At 49.4% G+C, this 24,449-nt stretch overlaps 1 protein-coding gene across 1 annotated transcript in view; it reads right to left on the bottom strand.

Annotated features, from left to right (window-relative positions):
• Positions 1 to 21,884, bottom strand: part of LOC132586123 (urokinase plasminogen activator surface receptor-like) — a 29,641-nt gene extending 7,757 nt beyond the window's left edge. Inside the window, exons 1-5 of the mRNA XM_060258076.1 lie at positions 21,728 to 21,884; positions 14,351 to 14,461; positions 12,167 to 12,313; positions 8,656 to 8,817; positions 5,682 to 5,819 (exon numbers count right to left, since the gene is read on the bottom strand). Coding sequence (XP_060114059.1) covers positions 5,682 to 5,819; positions 8,656 to 8,817; positions 12,167 to 12,313; positions 14,351 to 14,461; positions 21,728 to 21,779 — 610 coding nt within the window. The 5' untranslated portion in view covers positions 21,780 to 21,884. The remainder of the gene's footprint in view (positions 1 to 5,681; positions 5,820 to 8,655; positions 8,818 to 12,166; positions 12,314 to 14,350; positions 14,462 to 21,727) is intronic.
• Between the last annotated feature and the right edge of the window lie 2,565 nt (positions 21,885 to 24,449).

Genomic DNA, 24,449 nt, shown 5'->3' with positions numbered 1-24,449 from the left:
GGACAAAGTCACACCAGGCCCTCCTGTCTTCCACCATCCTCCGAAGTCTGCTCAAATTCGTGTTAGTTCCCTGGCATCTCCAAAAAAGGGTCCAGGCAAATAGGTGTGAAAAACCTCAGCTTGAGACCCTGGAGAGCTGCTGCCAGTCTGAGAAGACAGTACTGACTTTGATGGACCAAAGGTCTGATTCAGTATAAGGCAGCTTCATATGTTCATATGTTCATCAGTAATGCTGTCCAGCCATCTCATCTTTTGTCATCCCCTTCTTTTGCCTTCTGTCTTTCCCAGCATCAGGATCTTCTCCAGGGAGTGCTCCCTTCTCATTTGGTGGCCAAAGTATTTGAGTTTCAGCTTCAGCATCTGACCTTATAGGGAACAGTCAGGGTTGATTTCCCTTAGGACTGACTGATTTGATTTTCTTGCAGTCCAAGGGACTCTCGAGAGTCTTCTCCAGCACCACAGCTCAAAAGCATCTATTCTTCTGCTCTCGGCCTTCCTTATGGTCCAGCTCTCACAGCCATGAACATATGAAGCTGCCTTATACTGAATCAGACCCTTGGTCCATCAAAGTCAGTATTGTCTTCTCAGACTGGCAGCGGCTCTCCAGGGTCCCAAGCTGAGGTTTTCCACACCTATTTGCCTGGACCCTTTTTTGGAGATGCCGGGGATTGAACCTGGGACCTTCTGCTTCCCAAGCAGATGCTCTACCACTGAGCCACCGTCCCTCCCCATCTCTGCTCCAGCCATAGATTACTACTGGGAATACCATCGCTTTGACTATTTGAACTTTTGTTGGCAGGTTTGCCATAGCTGTCCTCCCTACGAAGGAGCAACCGTCTTATAATTTCATGGCTACAGTCACCATCTGCAGTGATCCTGGATCCAGGAATGTGAAGTCTGTCGCTACTTCCATGTCTTCCCCTTCTATTTGCCAAGAACGCAGGACTCTTTTTCTAGCAGGGGCTCCTCTGCGTATTAGGCCACGTCCCCTGATGTAGCCAATCCTCCTGGAGCTTACAGTAGGCTCTCTACTAAGAGCCCTCTAAGCTCTTGGACGATTGGCTACATCAGGGGGGCGTGGCCTAATATGCAGAGGAGCTCCTGCTAGAAAAAAGAGCCCTGCCAAGGAGTGATGACATACAGTGAAGTGATAGCGAATGGACCACTAGAAGGAACAAAACACATGAAGACAAGGGGGGGGGGAAACTCCAAAGCAATGGGGACACCCAAGCAATGAAAATCAGAATGCGGAAGAGCCACTGGATTTCAATCCTCCCTCTGCCATGGAAGTTCACCCAGTGATTTTAAGCCAGTCATACACTCCTAGTCTAACCAACCTCAAAGAGTTGTTGTGAGGATAAGATGGAGGCAAAGAGAACGGCATAGGCCAGTTTGGTGACCCATCGTGGAGAACAGCAGGATGCAAAAGAAGTAAATAAAATATTTTCAAAAACTTTCATTTAAAAACCAGACTAAGTCTCAATATCGTTCATATCAATCATATAGCAGGCAGATGGCAGCACTGAAAATACATTCAGACCCATTTCCCACTGGCCTTATGCTGCTCTCATGCTTCTCTTCTTGGCGGGGCTTCTGTAGGATTTCACACTATCTGGCCAGGGCTGCAACAAGCGTCACCTTTTCCATTAGGGTTGCCAAGTCCAATTTAAGAAATATCTGGGGACTTTGGGGGTGGAGCCAGGAGGCATTAGGGGTGGAGCCAAGATCAAGGCTGTGACAAGCATAATTGAACTCCAAAGGGAGTTCTGGCACATTTAAAGGGACGGCACACCTTTTCAATGCCTTCCTTCTATAGGAAATAATGAAGGATAGGGGCACCTTCTTTTGGGGTTCATAGAATTGGACCCCCTGGTCCAATCATTTTGAAACTTGGGGGATATTTGGGGGAGAGGCACTAGAAGCTGTACTGAAAATTTGCTGCCTCTACCTCAGAAAACAGCCCCCCCCCAGAGCCCCGGATACCCGTGGATCAATTCTCCATTATTTTCTATGGGAATAAATCTCCATAGAGAATAACAGAGTTCCCAGCGGACATTTCCCTCCCCTCCTCCCGCTTTCTGACGACCTTGAAGCGGGGGGAGGGCCTCCAAACTAGGGGGTCCCCTGCCCCCACCTGGGGATTGGCAACCCTAATTTCCATGCAGCAAACAGAAACTGGGACCAATTTCCCACTCCCCTTATGCCGCTCTCACGTTCCTCTTCTCGGCGGGGCTTCCTTCCGATTTCACCCTATCTGCCCCGGGGCTGCAAGCAACACTGGCATTTTCGCATGGTGAACAAAAACTGGTTTTTAGCGGTTTCTGTTTGCTGTGCAAAAGCGCCAATGTTACTTGCAGCCCCGAGGCAGGTAGTATGAAATTGGAAGGAAGCCCCGCTGAGAAGAGGAACGTGAGAGCGGCATAAGGTGAGTGGGAGACTGGTGTAGTTTTTAGAGGATCTTGTTTGCTGTGTGAAAAAGTCAGAGTGAGTTGCAGCCCTGGGGCAGATAGTGTGAAATCTGACGGAAGCCCCGCAGAGAAGAGGAGAGTGAGAGTGACACGAGGCTAGTGGGAAACCAGTCTCAATGATGAAAAACTGAAACAAGTTAAAACATACAAATATCTGGGGGTTGTTTTTCATCATACAGGATCGTACCAAGGGCACATTGACAACGTACATTGTAACGCCCAACGCACGGCACTTGCTCTGCAGGAGTTTTACACTTCCAAGGGCGCTTATAACGCCTTATAAGGTTTACAATGCTAAGGTTATACCCCAATTAATGTACGGAGCTGAGATTTTCTTGTATAATAAAATAACTAAATTGGAGATGGTTCAATCGAAGTTTGTACGATGTATCCTACAGGTGCCAAAATATGCCTCATCTATTGCAAATAGGCTGGAAACGGGGCTTCCAAGCCTCTCCACAGTAATGTGGAATAGAGGTTTGAGTCTCCTTCTAAGGGTGCTGGCGAATCCGGATGATATAGTACATCAAATCTTCTATGACTCATTTGTTAGCAATTGGTTGAGGAAATTAAATTCCAAACTAGAGGAATGTGATCTGAATATTGATTCCCTAGCCCTCATGTTCAAGAACGGGGCAAAAGTAATTATCAGAGACCGATTACTGGAATTGGAGTTAAAACAATCTCTGGCCAAAGTTGGGGGGACGTATATCCCAACCTTTTTTACAAGTGATCTTAAATGTGCCAGGTATCTAGAAAAGATACAGCCAATTAAGATCAGGCGGATTCTGTCCTTGGCACGCCTGAACATTCTTGACACAGCAGTACTGAGGGGCCGTTTCCACAAGATCCCGTAAGAAGACAGGATCTGTCCGTGCGGCCTGGAGGAGGTCGATACGGTTCCCCATCTCATTCTGAACTGTCTTTTCCATACAGAGGCAAGGTACAGACTTCTGCGGAACCATCTAATGCTAGCTAAATCTTTAAATCAGGCCCAAGTCATTTACTTCCTCTTAGGGGATGGGAGTTATCAACTTTCTCTGGATCTTGCTAAGTTTCTATATGTTACCGACCTTGACAGGAAGAAATTTAATGCTGTTTGTATTTGAAAGAAGATGCCCTTAGTTAAGTGTTGCCTACGTCAGATAATTTTATTACTATTTTGATGGTTGTACATAGTTTTATATTGTTATGTTATATTTTAGCTTGGTGTTGTGTTGTACTGTTATTGATGAGTTGTGTTGTTGTTGTTGATTGGCCTAGAGCCGCAATAAACTGACTGACTGACTGACTGACAGTCTCACTCTCCAATGTTCTCTCCAAAATGATACTCCTTGAAGCTGGATATGGATAGCAGGGAATTCAATATTAGGGTCGTAATATGCACTCCTGCGCATTGGAAAAATGCCACCAAAACAGGTTCTTGACCCAGTCATTTATACCGTCACATCAAAATGGCTTTTTTGTACTGTTTCCCAATCTATGTCAGTAATGTGGGGAAGGGAGGTGAGACTGAAGCTGTACCAAACAGTGCACACACGAGAGCTGCTCTGGTGTAGTAGTTAAGTATGTGGACTCTTATCTGGGAGAACCGGGTTTGATTCCCCACTCCTCCACTTGCACCTGCTGGAATGGCCTTGGGTTAGCCATAGCTATTGCAGAGGTTGTCCTTGAAAGGGCAGCTTCTGTCAGAGCTCTCTCAGCCCCACCCACCTCACAGGGTGTCTGTTGTGGGGGAAGAAGATAAAGGAGATTGTAAGCCGCTCTGAGACTCTGATTCAGAGAGAAGGGCAGGATATAAATCTGCAGTCGTCTTCTTCTATATAAAAATTCAGAAACAGAGGGAAGGTTCATCAATGGCTATCAGCCACTAAATGAAACCTCCATGTTCCAAAGCAGTAGCTCTCTGACTCAGTGCTAGGGGCAATAGCAGGAGAAGGCCATGGCCACTATGTTGGGTTGCCAACTCCAGGTTGGGAAATTCTTAGATATTCGGGGGCATGATTTGGAGAGGGGACAGACATTCAGCAGGATATAATGCCATAAAGTCCACCCTCTGAAGCAGCCCTCTTCTCCAGGGGAAGTGATCTCTGTAGTCTGAAGACCAGTTGTCATTCCAGGGGATCTTCAGGTCTCAGCTGGAGGTTGGCAACTTTTCCTTTATGCCCTTCTTGTAGCTCGGCTAGGAGCATTTATAGTTGGCCGTTGTGGAAAGGGGGTGCTGGACGAGACGGGCTACCGGTGTGGTCCATCATCAGGGTATCTCTTACATTGTTACTTAATATGGAGGATTCTGATAGCAACAAGAGCCCTTCTGAATTCTCAAGGAATAGAAGGTCAGTGCTTGCCATTGCCCTGGGCTCTCTGCCAACACCTCCAAGGTTAGGTCTTGACAGAGGCTGGAATGCGTATTCTGTTTATAAGTATTGCTTTCCCTTTTCAATGAATTTCAGCATTTGCTACTTAGAGGTTTACAAGATTATGCATGGAACAGAGAAGAGAAAGAAGTACTTTACTCCCTTTCTCACAATACGAGAACTCGTGGGCATTCAATGAAATTGCTGAGCAGTCGGGTTAGAACGGATAAAAGGAAGTCCTTCTTCACCCAAAGGGTGATTCGCACGTGGAATTCACTACCACAGGAGGTGGCGGCCGCTGCAAGCATAGACAGTTTCAAGAGGGGATTGGAGAAACATATGGAGCAGAGGTCCATCAGTGGCTATTAGCCACAACTTATCATTGGAACTCTCTGTCTTGATCTGTATTATTGGTGCTTGGGGGGGGGGCGGGCACAGTGGTAGGGCTTCTAGTGTCCTGACCCCACTGGTGGACCTCCTGATGGTACCTGGTGTTTTTTTTTTTTGCCACTGTGTGACACAGAATGTTGGACTGGATGGGCCATTGGCCTGATCCAACTTGGCTTCTCTTATATTCTTATGAAAGCAGATCCAGGGAGAAATCTGGAGCTGTAGCTCGATGCGGTTATGCCACACAACAGAAGCCACCCACTTGGTATGCAGTAACATTCACCATCTGCTAGTTAGCATGCAATGGTCAGAACATGGGGAGCTGTTGGATTTCTGTCTGCCCTGCTGCTGTTAATGGCAGGAAACCTTGATGCATAGGAAATGCGGCAGCCCTGCCCCGCTAGCACTGGCTCTCCCCTCCCCGCCACCTTTGAGGGTACCCCCTCAGTGCTAGAGGACATCTTACCTTGCGTCTCTTTGTTGCACAAGCTGGAGTTGCAGCATTTGATCAGGTGAAAGCTGTGCTGGTTTTGGAATCCCAGGGGCACCTGGCAGTGGGTCAGCTGCCCACAGCCTTTGATGTGGAATTCGTCCAGGGAGAACTCTGCCAGAGGAGACAGAACAATCATTGGGAGTGCAGCCTTTCACCTCTAGGGGGCGCCAATACCAAAATGACTGCCCGTCAGGGAACAACAGCGGATGTGCATGCTAGAGAGAGAGTGAACAGCACCAACCCTTCTATCGGAGTGATATAAACGGTTAGCGCTGGTCAGGCCTCATTTTGGGCAGAAGCTCACAGGAGTGGAGCTCCGGAACCTCTAAATTTTATTGCTCTCTTTCTTTCTGACATCCTCCCCGCTCACCCGCCTGCCCGCCAAACGCTTCTGGGCTCCACTGTTCAAACCCCCTGTGAGAATTTTGCTGAACTCTACGATTTGACAAACTTTCTAATACGTTCCCCCACAAAAAAAAAGGGAAAATAACCAAAACATAAAGCAGACAGATGGAAATCTTCGTTATGCCACTGTGGCCACGTAGGAGAAAGTGGGGAAAGGGAGGCAGATATTATAGAGAAGGAGAAGGAGTGGGGGCAGAGGGGAATTACAATCTTGTTCTCCCCACAACGGGCACCCTGTGAGGTAGATGGAGCTGAGAGAGCTCTGAGAGAACTGCTCTTGAAGGAACAGTTCCCAGAGAACTGTGGCTGGCCCGCTCCTCTGCTCCCCAAATTACCCACAGCTGCATGTGGAGGGACAAGGGGAAAGTATCCTGCACATGTTTTAAGTCCCCCACTTTTCTGGATCATTTGTTTCATGTGTTCCGGTTTTTTTCCCTCTTCAGCCTAAGGCCAATTTTTGCAAGAACTGCTCACTGACTGATTGATCATGTATCCTGAAACCAATAGTTTGTTGTCAAATATGCTTGCGAATTTTTGAGATACTAAAGGAAATGCAGGAGATTCCAATTTAATAAATGATTCGCTTCCGCTCACTGATTCTCTGTGGATGCAGCACAACCACAAACAGCCTCAAATATTTTAGCTTGCTGTTTCACTAATTAAAATGTCAGAAGCGCTAGGACATACAAAACAGCCATCTGCTGAGACAAACCAGTGGTCTATCAAGGTCAGCATTGGTGATTTCTACTGACTGTGGTGCTCCAGGGTTTCAGGCAGAAGTCTTTCTCATCACAACAGGAGGTCCTGGGGACTGAACCTGGGGGAAAATTGGAGTTGCAATGCTGCTGTGACATCACTTCCAGCACAAACCTGGAAGTAGAGGTCCAACCGTGGCTATTAGCCACTGTTCTCCTTCTTCTCCTTCTTCTTCTCTCTCTGGGGCAGTGAATCTCTGTATTCTTGGTGCTTGGGGGGCACACTGGAAGGCTTCTAGTGTCCTGGCCCCACTGATGGACCTCCTGAGGGTGCCTGGCTTTTTTTGGCCACTGTGTGACACAGAGCGTTGGACCAGATTGGCCACTGGCCTGATCCAACATGGCTTCTCTTATGTACCACGTCTCTCTGGTGACCAGCAGGTTATGTAAGGACAGGGATGCCTACGGCTGCCAAGTTCCCAGACTGGGTGGGTTTTCCCTCACCCTGGAGGTTCTCAGTCCACTGGCCTGCATAAGGCTGGTGGAGGGGATCCTCCCCCAACATCGCCAGCACAATGATGTCACTCACAGTGATGTCATCATGCCGGTGACGGCGTGCGCCGGCTGCTCTAGGAGCTTCCGGGAAAACTCTATGGTTTCCCCAGACACTCTAGCAATTTGGGAGGGAAAACTCTATGGTCCTTGCGAATGACGTCATTGCGTCCCCGCTGGTGGCTGCGGGGGACCCAGCAACCCTAGGGATGCCAGATCCAGGTTAGGAAAGTCCTGGAGATTTGGGGATGGAGCCTAAAGATTACAAGGACCTCAATGAGATACAATGCCACAGAGTCTATCCTTCAAAACATTCATTTTCTCCAGGGGAACTGATCTCTATAGTCTGGAGACGAGCTGTAATTCCAAGAGATCTCAAGGTGCTACCTGGAAGCTGGCATCCCTACTGGAAGTGACATCACACTGTCAGTGTGACACTCTAGAATTCTAGCTCATTGAGCCGATGCTTATACATCACTTCTGGGTATGGTTGCAACACCCCCTGGTTTGGGCGAGGATCTCCTGCTTTTGGCCGCTTCTCTGCCCCCCAAATTACCCCCTTACTTTTGAGCAGCTGGAAATAAATGCAACGTGCTTACATAAAGCAGAAGTGACATAGGCATATCGAGGACATCGGGCAGTGATGCTCTGGTTTTTGGGCAAAACTCTATGATATGCAGCTAATTCTACCATAGAGCTTTGCCCCAAAACCAGAGCATTGCTGCCTGATGTCCCCAGAATCCCTACGTCAAAACCAGGGGTGGAATTCTAGCAGGAGCTCCTTTGCATATTAGGCCACACACCCTGATGTAGCCAATCCTCCAAGAGCTTACAAGGCTCTTTTTTGTAAGCTCTTGGAGGATTGGCTACATGTAAGCTCTTGGAGGATTGGCGCACATTAGGGTGTGTGGCCTAATATGCAAAGGAGCTCCTGCTAGAATTCCACCCCTGGTCACGATACTCCTCCTTACTCCCCGAAAGGTTCTGCCCACTCTCTGCCAGCATGCTGTTGAGACCTGGCAACCCTACTTCCAGGTTTACACCAGAAGTGACATCACAGCATTGGCCCATTCTCATGTCTCTGCCTCCTAACGCTCCCATTGATGGCTAGCACGGGGCTAAGCTCCACCCCTAGACACACCTCCAAGATAAACGCGCTAAAGAGCCTGCAGTTTTCCAGGAGACCGATTTTGCTTGGAAGCTACTTCTGGGCTTCCTGTCTTTGTCTGGCATCGACTTTTTGAAGGGACTGCTCTCTTGGGTGACGGGAAGGACTTCATATGCTGGAGACCCACCTTCCGGCACGGCGAAGGATGTGATGTCCACACACTGCTCTCCAGGCCTAGAGCAGCGCATCTGAGGCAGGCTGGAATTGAAGCAGGACCCGTCGGCTGAGCTGCAGGAGTAGCACTGCATGAGCTTTGGTGAGCGACCCCGGGCAAGGAGAACGTCCAGGACTGCCAGGGCAGAAAGCAGAAAAAGGAAATCAATTCACGGTGCAAGCTTCGCTAGAAGATTCTGCATACGTTGGCCGAGGAACAGAAACAAATATTCTGAAGAGAAAAGCAGGCTTCATTCTTTTAAGACGACATAAGCATGCCAGGCAATGTCTTAAATAGGGTTGCCAACTTCAGGTTGAGAAGTTCCTGGAGATTTGAGGGGAGGAACACATCTGAAGCTGCCTTATACTGAACTACCCGTACTCTAAAACTCTACACAGTGTAAATAGCTAATGCTATATTTGTAAACAGTCAAATGCACAAAACTCTTACAAATAATATACAATTCAGTTCAAACGCCATGGAGAGCCAGTTTGGTATAGTGGTTAAGTGTGCAGACTCTTATCTGGGAGAACCGGGTTTGATTCCCCCCTCCTCCACTTGCACCTGCTGAAATGGCCTTGGGTCAGCCATAGCTCTGGCAGAAGTTGTCCTTGAAAGGGCAGACTCTTATCTGGGAGAACCGGGTTTGATTCCCCCCTCCTCCACTTGCACCTGCTGAAATGGCCTTGGGTCAGCCATAGCTCTGGCAGAGGTTGTCCTTGAAAGGGCAGACTCTTATCTGGGAGAACGGGGTTTGATTCCCCACTCCTCCACTTGCACCTGCTGGAATGGCTCTGGGTCAGCCATAGCTCTGGCAGAGGTTGTCCTTGAAAGGGCAGACTCTTATCTGGGAGAACGGGGTTTGATTCCCCACTTCTCCACTTGCACCTGCTGGAATGGCTCTGGGTCAGCCATAGCTCTGGCAGAGGTTGTCCTTGAAAGGGCAGACTCTTATCTGGGAGAACGGGGTTTGATTCCCCACTCCTCCACTTGCACCTGCTGGAATGGCTCTGGGTCAGCCATAGCTCTGGCAGAGGTTGTCCTTGAAAGGGCAGACTCTTATCTGGGAGAACGGGGTTTGATTCCCCACTCCTCCACTTGCACCTGCTGGAATGGCTCTGGGTCAGCCATAGCTCTGGCAGAGGTTGTCCTTGAAAGGGCAGACTCTTATCTGGGAGAACGGGGTTTGATTCCCCACTCCTCCACTTGCACCTGCTGGAATGGCTCTGGGTCAGCCATAGCTCTGGCAGAGGTTGTCCTTGAAAGGGCAGACTCTTATCTGGGAGAACGGGGTTTGATTCCCCACTCCTCCACTTGCACCTGCTGGAATGGCTCTGGGTCAGCCATAGCTCTGGCAGAGGTTGTCCTTGAAAGGGCAGCTGCTGTGAGAGATCTCTCAGCTCCACCCACCTCACAGGGTGTCTGTTGTGGGGGAGGAAGCTAGAGGAGATTGTGAGCTGCTCTGAGACTCTTCGGAGTGGAGGGCGGGATATAAATCCAATATCTTCTTCTTCTTCTTTAAACAAAATAACTGGATATCTTCTAAAGACAACAATCCCAAAAGTAATAGCCCTGAAAGAACTCAAAGCATGTTTCTTCAATAGGAATGTTCATGCAGTTGTAATTTCCAAGAAGGATAAGTATTGTTATCAGGGCTTTTTTGGTAGAAAAAGCCCAGCAGGAACTCATTTACATATTAGGCCACACACACCCTGATATTGCTATTGTTTTACATAGGGCTTTTTTGTAGAAAAGGCCCAGCAGGAGTTCATTTGCATATTAGGCCACACACCCTGACACCAAGTCAACCGGAACTGTGTTCCTGTGCGTTCCTGCTAAGAAAAAAAAAGCCTTAGTCCATCATGAGTGCATTAGTCCATCATTAATCCATCATCACCCACGTGACTTCTGGATTGTCCACGTGTTTCAGGCAGAAACAAATCCTTCTTCAGGATGGCATATCTGAAGAAATTTCTTATGACACAAAAATAATTTCTCTAAATGAGGTCCCGATTAGAACATTCAAACGGGCATAGCTCACTGAATTCAAGACTTCGGGAAATGCCTCTCCTGGTATTTTTCATATTGCTTTCTCTGTGTTCTCCCTACTTATTGTCATTACTTATACTGAACTACAGCGTCAGACCCTCATGGCCAGTATTGTCTACTCAAACCAGCGAGCATCTCTCCAGAGTCTCAAGCAGAGATATTTCACATCACCTACCGCCTGGTTCTTTTAACTGGAGATGCCGGGGCTTGAACCTGGGATACCTGCATACCAAGCAGAGGCTCTTCCACTGAGCCACGGCTCCTCTCAGGGGAAGACAGGGTTTGGGGAGAGGAGGGATCTCAGTGACATATAATGCCATGGAATTCACCCTCCAAAGCAGCCATTTCCTCCAAGGGAACTGATATCTATAGTCTGGAGATCAGCTGAAATTCTGGGAGGTCCCCCGGCCCCACCTGGAGGAGGGCCACCTTTAAAGAAGTATGCTCCCTTTGTTTCTGCATATGCTCCTAAAGGCCAAGATGCATTGTGTGTTAGGTCTGCTGTGGGATCTCCCAATATAGAAATACCACCTCCCAAGTAGTGGAATTGAGGATTTGGGCAGCCACTTTTAAGTAGGAGTCAGATCCTCTTCCTAGGCTGCTCTCAGCTCTGCTGGGGTGGGGTGGGGAGACAGCCAGCATCTGTACTTCCCCCGCTTGTGGGACTAATAGCAGCATTAGTGAAAACAGCATAGGGAGTAGGGTTGCCAACCTCCAGGTGGAGACTAGAGTCCCCTTGCAATTACCACTGACTTCCCAATGATAGAGATCAGTTCTCTGCAGGAAATGGCAATTCTGGGAATTGTACTCTATGATATCACATCTCTGCTACCCTTCCAGAGAGCCAGTCTGGTGTAGTGTTAAGCGTGTGGACTCTTAGCTGGGAGAACCGGGTTTGATTCCCCACTCCTCTACTTGCAGCTGCTGGAATGGCCTTGGGTCAGCCATAGCTCTTGCAGAGTTGTTCTTGAAAGGACAGCTGCTGTGAGAGTCCTCTCAGCCCCACCCACCTCACAGGGTGTTTGTTGTGGGGGAAGGAGATAAAGGAGATTGTGAGCCGCTCTGAGACTCTGATTCAGAGAGAAAGGTGGGGTATAAATCTGTGGTCGTCTTCTCCAACTTCACCCTCCCCAGGGCTTTTTTGTAGAAAAAACCCAGCAGGAGCTCATTTGCATATTAGGTCACACCCCCTGATGTCATCATTGTTTTGCACAGGGCTTTTTATAGGAAAAAGCCCAGCAGGAACTTGTTTGCATATTAGGCCACACCCCCGACACCAAGCCAGACAGAACCAAGTTCCTGTGCATTCCTGCTTATAGAAAGTCCTGGCCCTTCCCAGGTTCTACCCCCAGAACTCCAGGAATTTCTCAGCCCAGAGCTGGCAAATTTGGGGGAAGGGAGCACCGACCACTCATCTAGGCTCCTCACAACTGACCGTTGGGGGCGTGTTCATTGCAGAGTTCTCTCTCGCAGTGCTCTTCCGCCAAAAACACAACCTGGTTGCTGGAAAGGTAGGAAACGGAATTGTTGGCCTTCCCGCTCACGTCGCAGTCCTTGTCGTAGTATGTGGAGAGCCCCGATCCTGAAGGGGAACAGGGAGGGAGAATCAGGAAGATTTTGAACTGCAGGTCAATCCATTCTTCACTCCTGGCTTGAACCTGGTGTCACCCTTTTGCCTTAACAGACACTAGCGATACCATTGAAGTGCGAGGAGAAGAAAAAGGAGGAGGCAATAATAATCCAGATTTTATTTATATAGGGACTGATGAAAAGGGAAATTTACCCCTTAACGTATTGACAAGCAAGGAATGTGAGAATTGCAGGATGGCCAACCAGTGGGAAAGTGACATTTTCCCTCGGGTCAGCCAGAGCTCTGGCAGAGGTTGTCCTTGAAAGGGCAGCTGCTGTAAGAGCCCTCTCAGCCCCACCCACCTCACAGGGTGTCTGCTGTGGGGGAGGAAGATAAAGGAGATTGTGAACCTCTCGGAGTGGAGGGTGGCTTATAAATCCAATATCATCACCATCATAAAAAATACTCCCACCCTTTTGTATTTACATTCACTTAACCCCAGATCAAGTCAACCGGGGGGCAGCTAATTCCTGGAAAATGGAGGAATGTTTCCCTGAAAGGGAAACTTATGCCTTAATATGCTGACAAGTGGGGAATTTTGAGAATTGCAAGATGTCTGACCAGTGGGAAAGTGACAAAAAAAAACCCCTTTCGCATTTACTTTCATTTTACCCCAGAACAAGTCAATTGGAGGCAGCTAATTCCTGGGAAATGGAGATCCCGATAACTCTGAAAGGGAAATTTATGCATTACCACACCGACAAGTGGGGAATTGTGAGAACTGCAAGAAGGCCAACCAGTGGGAAAGTGCCAAAAAACTCCACAACCTTCTGCATTTACGTATATTCACTTTACCCTGGAACAAATTGACCGGGGGCAGCCATAGGGTTGCCAATCCCCAGGTGGGGGCAGGGGATTACCCGGTTTGGAGGCCCTCCCCCTGCTTCAGGGTCATCAGAAAGCGGGGGGAGGGGAGGGGAATGTCTGCTGGGAACTCCATTATTCCCATAGGAAATAATGGAGAATGGCTCCAGAATATCTGGGGCTCTGGGGGGTGGGGCTGAATTTTGCAGTAGAGGCTCAAAATTCGCAGCGTAGCATCTGGTGCCTCTCTCCAAAATACCCTCCAAGTTTCAAAAAGATTGGACCAGGGGGTCCAATTCTATGAGCCCCAAAAGAAGGGGCCCCTATCTTTCATTATTTCTTAGGGAAGGAAGGCATTTTAAAAGATGTGCGGTCCCTTTAAATGTGATGGCCAGAACTCCCTTTGGAGTTCAATCATGCTTGTCACACCCTTGCTCCTGGCTCCACCCCGTCTCCTGGCTCCACCCCCAAAGTCTCCTGGCTCCACCCCCAGAGTCCCCAGATATTTCTTGAATTGGACTTGGCAACCCTAGGCAGCTAACTCCTGGAAAATAGAGATCCAGATAACCCCGAACAACTAAGGTGTAACACCAGGTAAGTGTAAAAACAAATTTTGATCCAGGATAAGGAGAGGAGCAACCCGGGTTCAGTGTAAATCCATTTTCTGGAATGGGATTATCCAGCCAGTGTAAATTCAGCCTTAGATCCCAATCTTTGCCTCTTCCTTTGTGCTTCAGGGAGGAATATTTTGTTGACCATATTACACAGCTGTATCTAATGCATCTATGGTCATCGGTCAACTTACATAATTGTTTTATGGCCTTAAAAATGTTTTGGGGGCAGTCCTTAGAACTGTTTTGTGAGCTCACGAGAGCCCCCATGAATGGTGGGATAGACACAGGGGTCGTTTTGTAGAAAAATAGGTGGTGGAGCTCATCCAGGAATTGTTATGCAGCTGCACCTACTATTCAATGGACAAGGTGGGGAGGAGGAGGGGGAACCCTCAGAAAGGTTCAGGAGCTGTGCTCCTCTGAGCTCCTGCTGAATCTGAGGCCTGGATAGGCATATTTAATAACATGAAAGAGCAACTATAAGCCTTTGAAATGGAGTTGCAAAATGGCTCAGGAGGCCAGAGGTGGGCGAAGACCTTCTTACCACCAGCCACAGCCCCCCTGTGAAACTCACGGGTTAGCGTTGTCATGACAGTCGTGCGGCATCGATCCTGATGTTCTGGGCAGACTTGAGCTTCCAGGCAGTTGCTGTCCCCATCGCAAGAGTAGCACTGAAGACCGAGGACTATGAGACAAGACCAAGGAGGGAAGCCATGAGGAGACCGAGCCTGGAAGCAGCAAATGAGGTCTGCATGCTCAGTTATCCTGCAGGTTCTGCAGGGCTGGATTCACAATTAGGCTAAGTAGGCACTGGTCTATGGGCCCCCACACCTTTAGGGGCCCTGGGCTGGCTCCCCCTCTGGTTTTCCCCCTGCTTGCAGCCCTCCCAGCCTGCACGGGCAACCAGCAACTGAGCTACTCTTTGCCCGACTTGCCTGGTGTGGCTGCTGCTAGCGTCATCGCCAAGTTTGCCTCTCTTTGCCTCTCCCCCGCAGCTTTGTTAAAGGGGCTTTTGAGAAGGTGCCTGCAAGATGCAGAGGGAAATATGGGCAGTGGGGCAGGTGCTCAGACTCTGAGATAATTTGTAAGGGCCGCCCCCCCCCCCCCAAGATTTTGACTGCCTAGGGGCCTCCACAGGGTTTAATTTGGCACTGTTAGAAGAAGACGACGACGACATTGGATTTATATTCCGCCCTCCACTCAAGAGTCTCAGAGCAGCTCACAATCTCCTTTATCTACCTCCCCCACAACAAACACCCTGTGAGGTGGGTGGGGCTGAGAGGGCTCCCACAGCAGCTGCCCTTTCAAGGACAACCTCTGTGAGAGCTCTGGCTGACTCAAGGCCATGCTAGCAGCTGCAAGTGGAGGAGTGGGGAATCGAACCTGGTTCTCCCAGATAAGAGTCTGCACACTTAACCTCTACACCAAACTGGCTCTCTGTTCTGGTTTACCCCTCCCCTGTCTCATAAACCATCACATTAAGAAGATTTGCGTGAATTTGTGCTTGTACCAAACTACAGGCTGAAAGAATGGGCCCTGTTCCTTTGTCTCGTGATGGGCATATTGTGGGAGGTGTGCAATTGCAAGCTCTGAGCCAAAACGAGTCTCCACGCTCGCCACAAAATTAAACTGGAGTGGAAGCTCCCATCTGGCTGAGCTGGATGTACAGACCATAATGATTAATGGAAGGCGGGCAATGACACTTTGGACATTGCTCTTCTCCCAGGGGAGGGTGGTAAAATCCCAGAGGCTTGCGGTTTAGGGTTGCCAGGTCGATCCTGGCCACCGATGGGGGATGGTGGAAGGGGTAGGGTTCCTGGATCCAGGACAGAGAACTCCTGGAGATTTGGAGATGGAGCCTGGGGGGACAGGGGGACCTCAGGGGGGCCCAATGTATCGAGTCCACCCTCCAAAGCATCCATTTTCTCCAGGGGAACTGATCTCTGTCGTCCGGAGATGAGCAGTAATTCTGTAAATGAAGCCCATGCCAGGTCCCCTCTAGCTCAGGCTACGGGGGGGGGGGGGGGGCTGCCCCCTGACCATGCTGGGTGCCCCAACTCAGGTGCCACTGACCCAGGGGTGGAATTCTAGCAGGCGCCCCTTTGCATATTAGGCCACACACCCCTGATGTAGCCAATCCTCCGAGAGCTTACAAGGCTCTTTTTGGTAAGCTCTTGTAGGATTGGCTACATCAGGGGTGTGTGGCCTAATATGCAAAGGAGCTCCTGCTAGAATTCCACCCCTGTGCTGACCTTCCCTCCCCCTTCCCCCTGCCACCACTTTGGGGGTGAAAGCTGAGAGGTTGGGGGCCACCCCTCCCTCCCCCATGATTTAAATCACTGCCCCTCCCATGGCATTTAAAGGCACTCTGCGTCGCAGCAGCCAGGGGAGGGGACCTGGTAAGTGCCCTCCGACTTTTACATGCCCCCCAGCATTTAAAATTTTGGCTAAGGGCCTGCTCTAGCTACATAGGGTGGCTAGAGGGTATTTTCCACTTGTCAAACCTCCCCTCTCTGAGACTCAAGCCCCTCAGTGCATTATGGAACTAGCAACACTGACCTACCTCTCTGGGCTGTTGTAAGAACTAAAAGATAGCATGGGAGAAGTTAGGGTTGCCAATCCCAGGTGAGGGCAGGGGATCCCCACATTTGGAGGCCCTCCCCCCCGCTTCAAGGTCATCAGAGAGGGCAGTGGGGAGGGAGATGTTTCTGGGCACTCCATTATTCCCTACGGAGATCGATTCTGATCCAGGGTATCTCGGGCTCTGGAGTGCCTGTTTTTTGAGGGAGGGGCACCCAATCTGCAGCATAACATCCAACGCTTCTCTTCAAAATATCCTCCAAGTTTCAAAAAGATTGGACCAGGGGGTTCAATTCCATGAACCCCCGAAGAAGGTGCCCCTATCCTTCACTATTTCCAATGGAAGGAAGGCATTTAAAAGGTGTGCAGTCCCTTTCATTGTGATGGCCAGAACTCCCTTTGGAGTTCAATTGTGCTTGCTGCAATCTTCCTCCTGGCTCCACCCCCAAAGTCTCCTGGCTCCACCCCCAAAGTCCCCAGCTATTTCTTGAATTGGACTTGGCAACCGTAGGGGAAGTGCTTGGACCACTGCAACCACTGACATTATCCCTTAGGTACTATGAGGCCCTGGTTCAAACAGGATCCTCCTAATCGTTCTTCCCCCCCTCTCTGAACCCCTTGCAGGATCCAGGACGGTGAGTAATTGCAGGAAGTGAGTCTCTCTATTGAGCTGGGCAGGAGGAAGTTTCGGTCAAGCAGAAAGGAGCAATGAACAAACCTCATTTCCCACTCATGTCCCCCCTCCCTGGACAAGACCACTCCCAAGAGGCACTCCAGCCCCCTCCCCTGTTCACTGTCTTCCGCCGACATCTCCTGCTGTGCACTTTAGGGTTGCCAATCCCCAGGTGGGGGAAGGGGATCCCCCGGTTTGGAGGCTGTCCCCCCACTTCAGGGTCAGCAGGAAGTGGGGGGAGGAGAGACATATCTGCTGGTCACTCAATTGTGCCCTATGGAGATCGATTCCCATAGGGTATAATGAGGTATTGATGTGTGGGCATCTGGGGCTCTGGGGGGATGTTCTTTTGAGGTAGAGGCAACACATTTGCAGCATAGCATCCAGCCCCTCTCCTCAAAACACCCTCCAAGTTTCAAAAAGATTGGACCACGGGGTCCAATTCTATGAGTCCCCAGAGAAGGTGCCCCTATCCTTCATTATTCCAAATGGAGGGGAGGCATTTAAAAGGTGTGCGGTCCCTTTAAATGTGATGGCCAGAACTCCCTTTGGAGTTCAATTGTGCTTGCCATGCCCTTGCTCCACCCCCAAAGTCCCCAGATATTTCTTGAGCTGGACTTGGCAACCCTATCTCTTACACTTTTTCTTTGCAACAACCTGTTGGGGAAAAATTTCCCGCCCAGCTCGATTGGGGGAAAGGGGGAGAGCGGAAACTGGCAGAGTCCTGATCACAGAGAGGGAGAGAGAGAGAGAGAGAGAGAGAGAGAGAACTGCTCCAAGCATTGTTCCCTCTAAGCTGAGTTCATGTGAGCTAGCTCACAGTTTTTTAGCCTCCAGCTCACACATTTTTGTCTTAGCTCAACCTGCTCAGGAAGGATGACCCTTGAGCACACTAATTTATGCAGCAGCTCACAACTTGAACGCAGAATAGCTCACAAAGCAGAATTTTTGCTCACAAGACTCCACAGCTTAGAGGGACCATTGGCAGGTATTTATTATGTACTGAGAGAGAGAAACGCAATGCAAAAAGAAAATTTCAAGCAAGTAGCAAATATCAAAATTCATTGCACAGAAGGAAAAGAGAAAGCAATGCTTATAAACAGAGTGCACTTCTATCTTTCTTATTTAGGAATATGCGTTCTGGCCTCTGTCGAGACCTAACCTTGGAGGTGTTGGCAGAGAGCCCAGAGCAACGGCAAACACCGATCATATAGCCCTTGAGAAGCCAGAAAAGCTGTCAAGCAAGAAATGGGATGGACCTGACAAACCCCAAATCCTTCCCCTCACCAACCCAATGAACTCCAATCAGAGTTAGAAACACCCAACACCCTCCCCATGTCAAGACAGGATTCTGGTGTCACACACCCAGATATCTCAACTGCCTCGGTTTCAAGGCTGAAAGTCAGAAATGAAAATAATTCTTGTAGGACAGAGAGCATGCCAGGTCAGCTTGTTTGAGGGCAGCTATACCACAAAGCATTGTGGGAAAATAACCAAAGAAAGAGGCACAAACTAACTCCGGCTGCCATACAGAAGTGCCCATTTTCACTTACCATTCTGCCACACGATCCTGTAATGTAAATTAATGTGAGAATGTGTGACTAGCTCAAAGTCACCCAGCGAGCTTCCATGGCCAAGTGGGAGTTCAAACCTGGGTCTCCAAGACCCTAGTCCAGGGGTCCTCAAACTTTTTAAATACGGGGCCAGTTCACTGTCCCTCAGACTGTTGGAGGGCTGGACTGCCGTTACTGTACAAGGCCGCGGGCCGTCAGTTCTCCGTCTTCTGCATCTCTCTCCCTTCCCCACACCACACACCCTGGCCTGGGAACTCACCTCACCTCGGTATCACCTCACACTCTGTCTCCGCCGCCTCAGCCCAGTGCCGGAAGTGTGCGTTGCTAACACAAGTTTAGGTCGAACGTCACTTCCGGTCTGATTTTGCCATAACCCGGCGGGCCGCATAAAAGTCCTCAGCGGGCCGCATCTGGCCCACGGGCCGTAGGTTGAGGACCCCTGCCCTAGTTGGACATTACTCTATACTCCAGGATCCCCTGGAATTTTAGCTCGTCTCCAGACTATGGAGATCAGTTTCCCTGGAGAAAACGGCTGCTGCAGAGGGTGGACTCTATGGCATCGTATCCGACTGAGATCCCTGCTCTCCCCAGGGTCCACCCCCAAATCTCTGGGAGTTTCCTAGCCTTACTCTGGCAACTCTACCCCTCCATCCCCTGCCAGAGGCCAAGGACCTGACAATCCAACCACTAAACCCCTGGCTTTGTGTACAAACCCTGGTATAACTAACTCATGGTTTTCTGCATACATCTTCCAGATTCACTATGGCTGATTACAGACCTGCACTTTGAGCCGACTCAGAGACGCGTCTGAAGTCGGCCCAAATAATCTTTCCACACAGAAACATCTGCCGGGCGTCCCCAGCCCGCACTCATCCCGTCCTTCCAGCTGCTCGACCCGGCTCGAAAAGCAACTACTTTGAAAGTGGTTGCAAATATTTGAGCCGGCCTGTAGTCGCCTCCCCGCCGTCTGGAAGGGGAGGGGCACATGTAAGGCGGCTTGGCGGTGTGGAACTGCCAAGCTGCCCGAAGCTGTTTCTGGGTTTTTTTGTTTTAAGGACCCAATGAGAGCGCTGGAGCGCTCGTGCGCATCAGCGCTTCCCCCCCCCCCCCGAGAGGGAACAAAGAGGAATCTGGCTTCGGGGTCGCCTTCCTGTGTGGAGGCGCCAAGCCACCTGACGGACTGGAGCCGGGCGGCATGCGGGTGAGCATGTGGAGGCTCTCGAACGGCTCTTTCTGCGCCGGTCCGATTCGGGACGCCTCCCAGCCGCCCCAAAATGCCTGTCTGTTCTCAGCCTATGAGTGGCTTTGTTGTACCCTGATGTACTTGCAGGGCAGGAAACCTGTGTGAAGCTCTAACACAGAAGGAAGAACTTTTGTACTGCCCAGACATGACACTTTTCAGCTTTGGATGAGTTCACACATTCAGTCACCAGCCATCAAATGTACAATGATCGAGGGTAGAGAAATGAAATGGTGTAGATCAGGAGTGGCCAAACTTGCTTATTGTCAGAGCCACATAGAATAAATGTCAGATGTTTGAGAGCCACAAGTCATGAATGTCAGATGTTTGAGGGAAGGAAGGAAGGCAAATAGATGGGGGAAGGAGGGAGATGTGAAAAGAAAGCAACTTTAAATGCATTCTCCAAGCCACCAGCTGGCTTGGCTTGGAGAAGCAATTTAAAGAGACAAATGCCTTTCCCAAGCCAGTCGATGGTATGGTGGGGGCTTTGAGAGTCACAAACTATATGTGAAAGAGCCACGTGTGGCCACCCCTGGTATAGATGCATGAACTGGTATGAATCTGTCCCAAGAGTAGCAGTGGAACTATAAAGCAGGAGTGACCAAATGAGCCACACAGAATAAACATCAGATGTTTGAGAGCCACAAGGAAGGAAGGAAGGAAGGAAGGAAGGAAGGAAGGAAGGAAGGAAGGAAGGAAGGAAGGAAGGAAGGAAGGAAGGAAGGAAGGAAGGAAGGAAGGAACATGGGAGAGGAAAGACAGAGGGAGATGTAGAAAGAAAGCAACTTTAACTTTAAATGCATTCTCCATGCTGTCAGCTGGCTTGGCTTGGAGAAGTGATTTAAAGAGACAGAAGCCTTCTCCAAGCCTGCTGACAGGGCAGTGGGGGCTTTGAGAGCCACACAATATGTGTGAAAGAGCCACACGTGGCTCCTGAGCCACAGTTTAGCCGCCCCTGGCAACAAAGAATACAGAGTCTGGGTTTTAACTATTCTGGTTTGATTGCGGTGGGTAGCTGTGTTGGTCTGAATCAACAGAACAAAGTCGGAGCCCAGTGGCATCGCTATCAACAAAGTTTAATTCTGGGCATAAGTTTTCATGTGCATACACAGATATCTGAAGAGGATTGCCTGCACAGAAGAGTTTACACCCGGAATGAAACATTGTTGGTCTTAAAGGTGCCGCTGAACTCAAACTTTGTTGTGTTGCTTAAACTTAAATTAAACTTTGTCAGTCTTAAAGGTGCCACTGGCTTCAAACTTTGTTCTGGTTTGAGTAATCCCGAATGAAAAGCCACTGTGATCTTGCGTAATAGTACGTCATCCACTAACGTAAAAGCACCTGGCAAGCCATACGAAACAACTGCTTTTATCCACACTGAACGTTAAACAGGGTGGGGAAGGAGAACCGTATTTGTATTAACAGGGCACCAGCTTTTAGGTGCCGGGACTCTTGGCTCATCTGTCAGCCCAGGCAGAGAACATTTTGCCCACAGGCTTCCCGTTCTAACCAATACATGCCACTCCTCACCCTCGAGAGAATGGAAAATGGGTTCCCTTCATGTGACCAGCTTTCCTGTCAGCGTACCACTGCTTTCCCTCCCTCACACACGCTAAAACCCCCCATCTTCTTAACAAGAACAAAATCTGCTCTGAGATCCGATGCCCCCCGCCCAGCACACCCACACACTTTGACCACTGACCCTCACTTCCTTCCAAAAACTGGAAAGCCACATTAGATTATAAACAGACATAGTCTAACCACTGGAACCCACTGCCCTCACCATGCTGGGCAGGAAAAGTACTGTCCATGAATATATGTCAACTGCCATAACATACATACGAACAGAAGATAATTTGAAGGAGGCATAGATATATATTTTACCATGAGCCACCAGCGAAGAGAGGAAGAAGAAAGGGATCCAGACGAAATCCATGCCTTCAAGGAGTGAAGCGAAACAGGGAACTGGCTTTCTAATTTGCAAATGAGGGGTTTTTTTTTCCCCCTCTGCCTGCTCTCAGCTCAGCAGCAATTCTTTGCCAACACTTCTTTGTCTGTTTATTCTTTTAAAAAGGGTTTTCCCTCTGGCCCCACCTCTGACATCAATTGGAGAGGAACTTCACCCCCCCTCCTTGCTGAATTTGAGAGGATGACACAGGCAATAGTCAGACTAGAGCAGGAAGAAGAGGGGGGGGGAGTGATGATAGTTACACTTTGCTGGCGTGTGGATACGGCTTAATGGGTTTTCCTTGGCATCCGCTCTCAACACATCCAGGAATGCATGAAATCATTTTTGAAGCAGTAAAAGAGTGAGTTTCAAAGGGCCACTGAGCATGTGCAGAGTGCAGGCTCTTTTTGTCTCCATTGAAGTCTGTCTGGGATCAGGAGTAGAGAATTCCAGCCCTGGGGCATGAGTTTCAAGTTTTATTTTATTTTTTTTTCATTTTTAAATTTGACCCTTTCTTTCTCTCCAGTGGAGACCCAAAGAAGATTACACTGTTCTCTGTTTCGTTCTCTCAGCAACCCTGAGAGGTAGGCTTAGGATTATAGAATCATAGAGCTGGAAGGGACCTCCAGGGTCATCTAGTCCAACCCCCTGCACAATGCAGGAAATTCACAAATACAGCCCCCCCCATGGCTTTTTTGGTAGAAAAAGTCCAGGAGAAACTCATATTAGACCACACCCCCTGGCATCACCATTGTTTTGCACAGGGCTTTTTTGTAGGAAAAAGCCCAGGAGGACCTTATTTGCATATTAGGCCGCACTACCTGGCACCAAGCCAGCTAGAGCTGCGTTCCTGCTCAAAAATGCCCTGCCGCCCTCTTCCCAATTCACAGAATCTTCATTGCTGTCAGATGGCCATCTAGCCTCTGTTTAAAAACCTCCAAGGAAGGAGAGCCCGCCACCTCCCGAGGAAGCCTCTTCCACTGAGGAACCGCTCTGTCAGGTTGCCAGGTCCAACTCAGGGGGCTTTGAGGGTGGAGCCAGGAGACTTCGGGGGTGGAGCCAGGAGCAAGATTGTGACAAGTGCGATTGAACTCCAAAGGGTATTCTGGCCATCACATTTAAAGGGACCACACTCCTTTTAAAGCCTTCACTCAATAGGAAATAATGGCGGATGGTGGCATCTCCTTGCGGGGCTCATAGAATTGGTCCAATCTTTTGGAAACTTGGAGGGGGTTTTGAGGCTAGGCAGCTATGCTGGAATTTTGATGCCTCTACCTCAAAAAAAACCAGCCCCCCCCCCCAAGCCCCAGATACCCACAGATCAATTTTCCATTATATCATATAGGGCCAGTCTCCATCGGGTACAATGGAGTGCCCAGTGGACATTCCCTCCCCCACTTTCTGATAACCCTGAAGTGGGAGGAGTGTTTTCAAACCAGGGGATCCTCTGCCCCCCAGCTGGGGGTTGGCAACTCTAGGTAGTTAAGGCCGAGAGGGTGTGACTGGCCCACAGTCACCCAGCAAGTTCGATCTCTTCTACGGCTCTCTTTTCAGGTCTTGATGACTGACAAGCTTGGAATAAGTCCTGTTCAATCCAGTGGAACTTAGTTTTGAGTAAACACGCACCCAGGTTCTAACTGCATTGCTATTCTGAAACATGAAGCCTGAATTGGTGGCTTTATGCTTTGCAGGGAGGGTTGCCAATCCCCAGGTGGGGGCAGGGGGATGAAAAGCAGGAAGCTTCCGTGAAAGCCAGCCTCCAAACAAAAACAAAACAATACAACAACTTGGAAAGTTGTTGGCGTTCTTACCCGATGGAAGGAATTATTTGTGAGAAGCTAGAGAAAGCGAGATGTGAAACAAGGGCACCAGTACGACCTTGTTGCTCTATGGACTGCTGGCTGCACATATCAAGAAATATTGGACAGTTTGACATAGGGTTGCCAGGTCCAATTCAAGAAATATCTGGGGACTTTGGGGGCGGAGCCAGGAGACTTTGGGGGTGGAGCCAGGAACAAGGGTGTGACAAGCATAATTGAACTCCAAGGGAGTTCTGGCCACCACATTTAAAGGGACAGCACACCTTTTTAAATGCCTTTCTTCCATAGGAAATAATGAAGGAAGGGCACCATCTTTTGGGGCTCATAGAATTGGACCCCCTGGTCCAATCGTTTTGAAACTTGGCGGGTATTTTGGGGAGAAGCACTAGATACTATACTGAAAATTTGGTGCCTCTACCTCAAAACATAGCCCTCCCAGAGCCCCCAATACCCACGGATCAATTCCCCATTATTCCCTATGGGAATCATTCTCCATAGGGAATAATAGAGTGCCCAGTAGACATTTCCTTCCCCCCCCCCATGCTTTATAAAGCGGGGGGAGGGCCTCCAAATCAGGGAATCCCCTGCCCCCTCTCTCTCACACACAAACACTTACTGGGTCTTGTTCCTGAAGAACTTTACTTGATCTGAAAACGAAAGCAAAACAAAGGGAGGGGCCATTCTCTGAAGCCCTTCCTGTTTCCCGCTTCCTGCTCAGCCTTAAAGGCACGTATTTTAAAAACGGACCTGCAGGAGCTCTAAAACTATATGGTGACGGGGGTGGGGGGGAGAGAAGCCTGTAAAAACGGGGGATCCCCCGCTGGGACCTGGGGATTGG

The sequence above is a fragment of the Heteronotia binoei genome, chromosome 17 (assembly GCF_032191835.1).
Source record: "Heteronotia binoei isolate CCM8104 ecotype False Entrance Well chromosome 17, APGP_CSIRO_Hbin_v1, whole genome shotgun sequence".
Lineage (NCBI taxonomy): Eukaryota > Metazoa > Chordata > Lepidosauria > Squamata > Gekkonidae > Heteronotia > Heteronotia binoei.
This window is presented reverse-complemented; position numbering and strand designations above follow the sequence as displayed.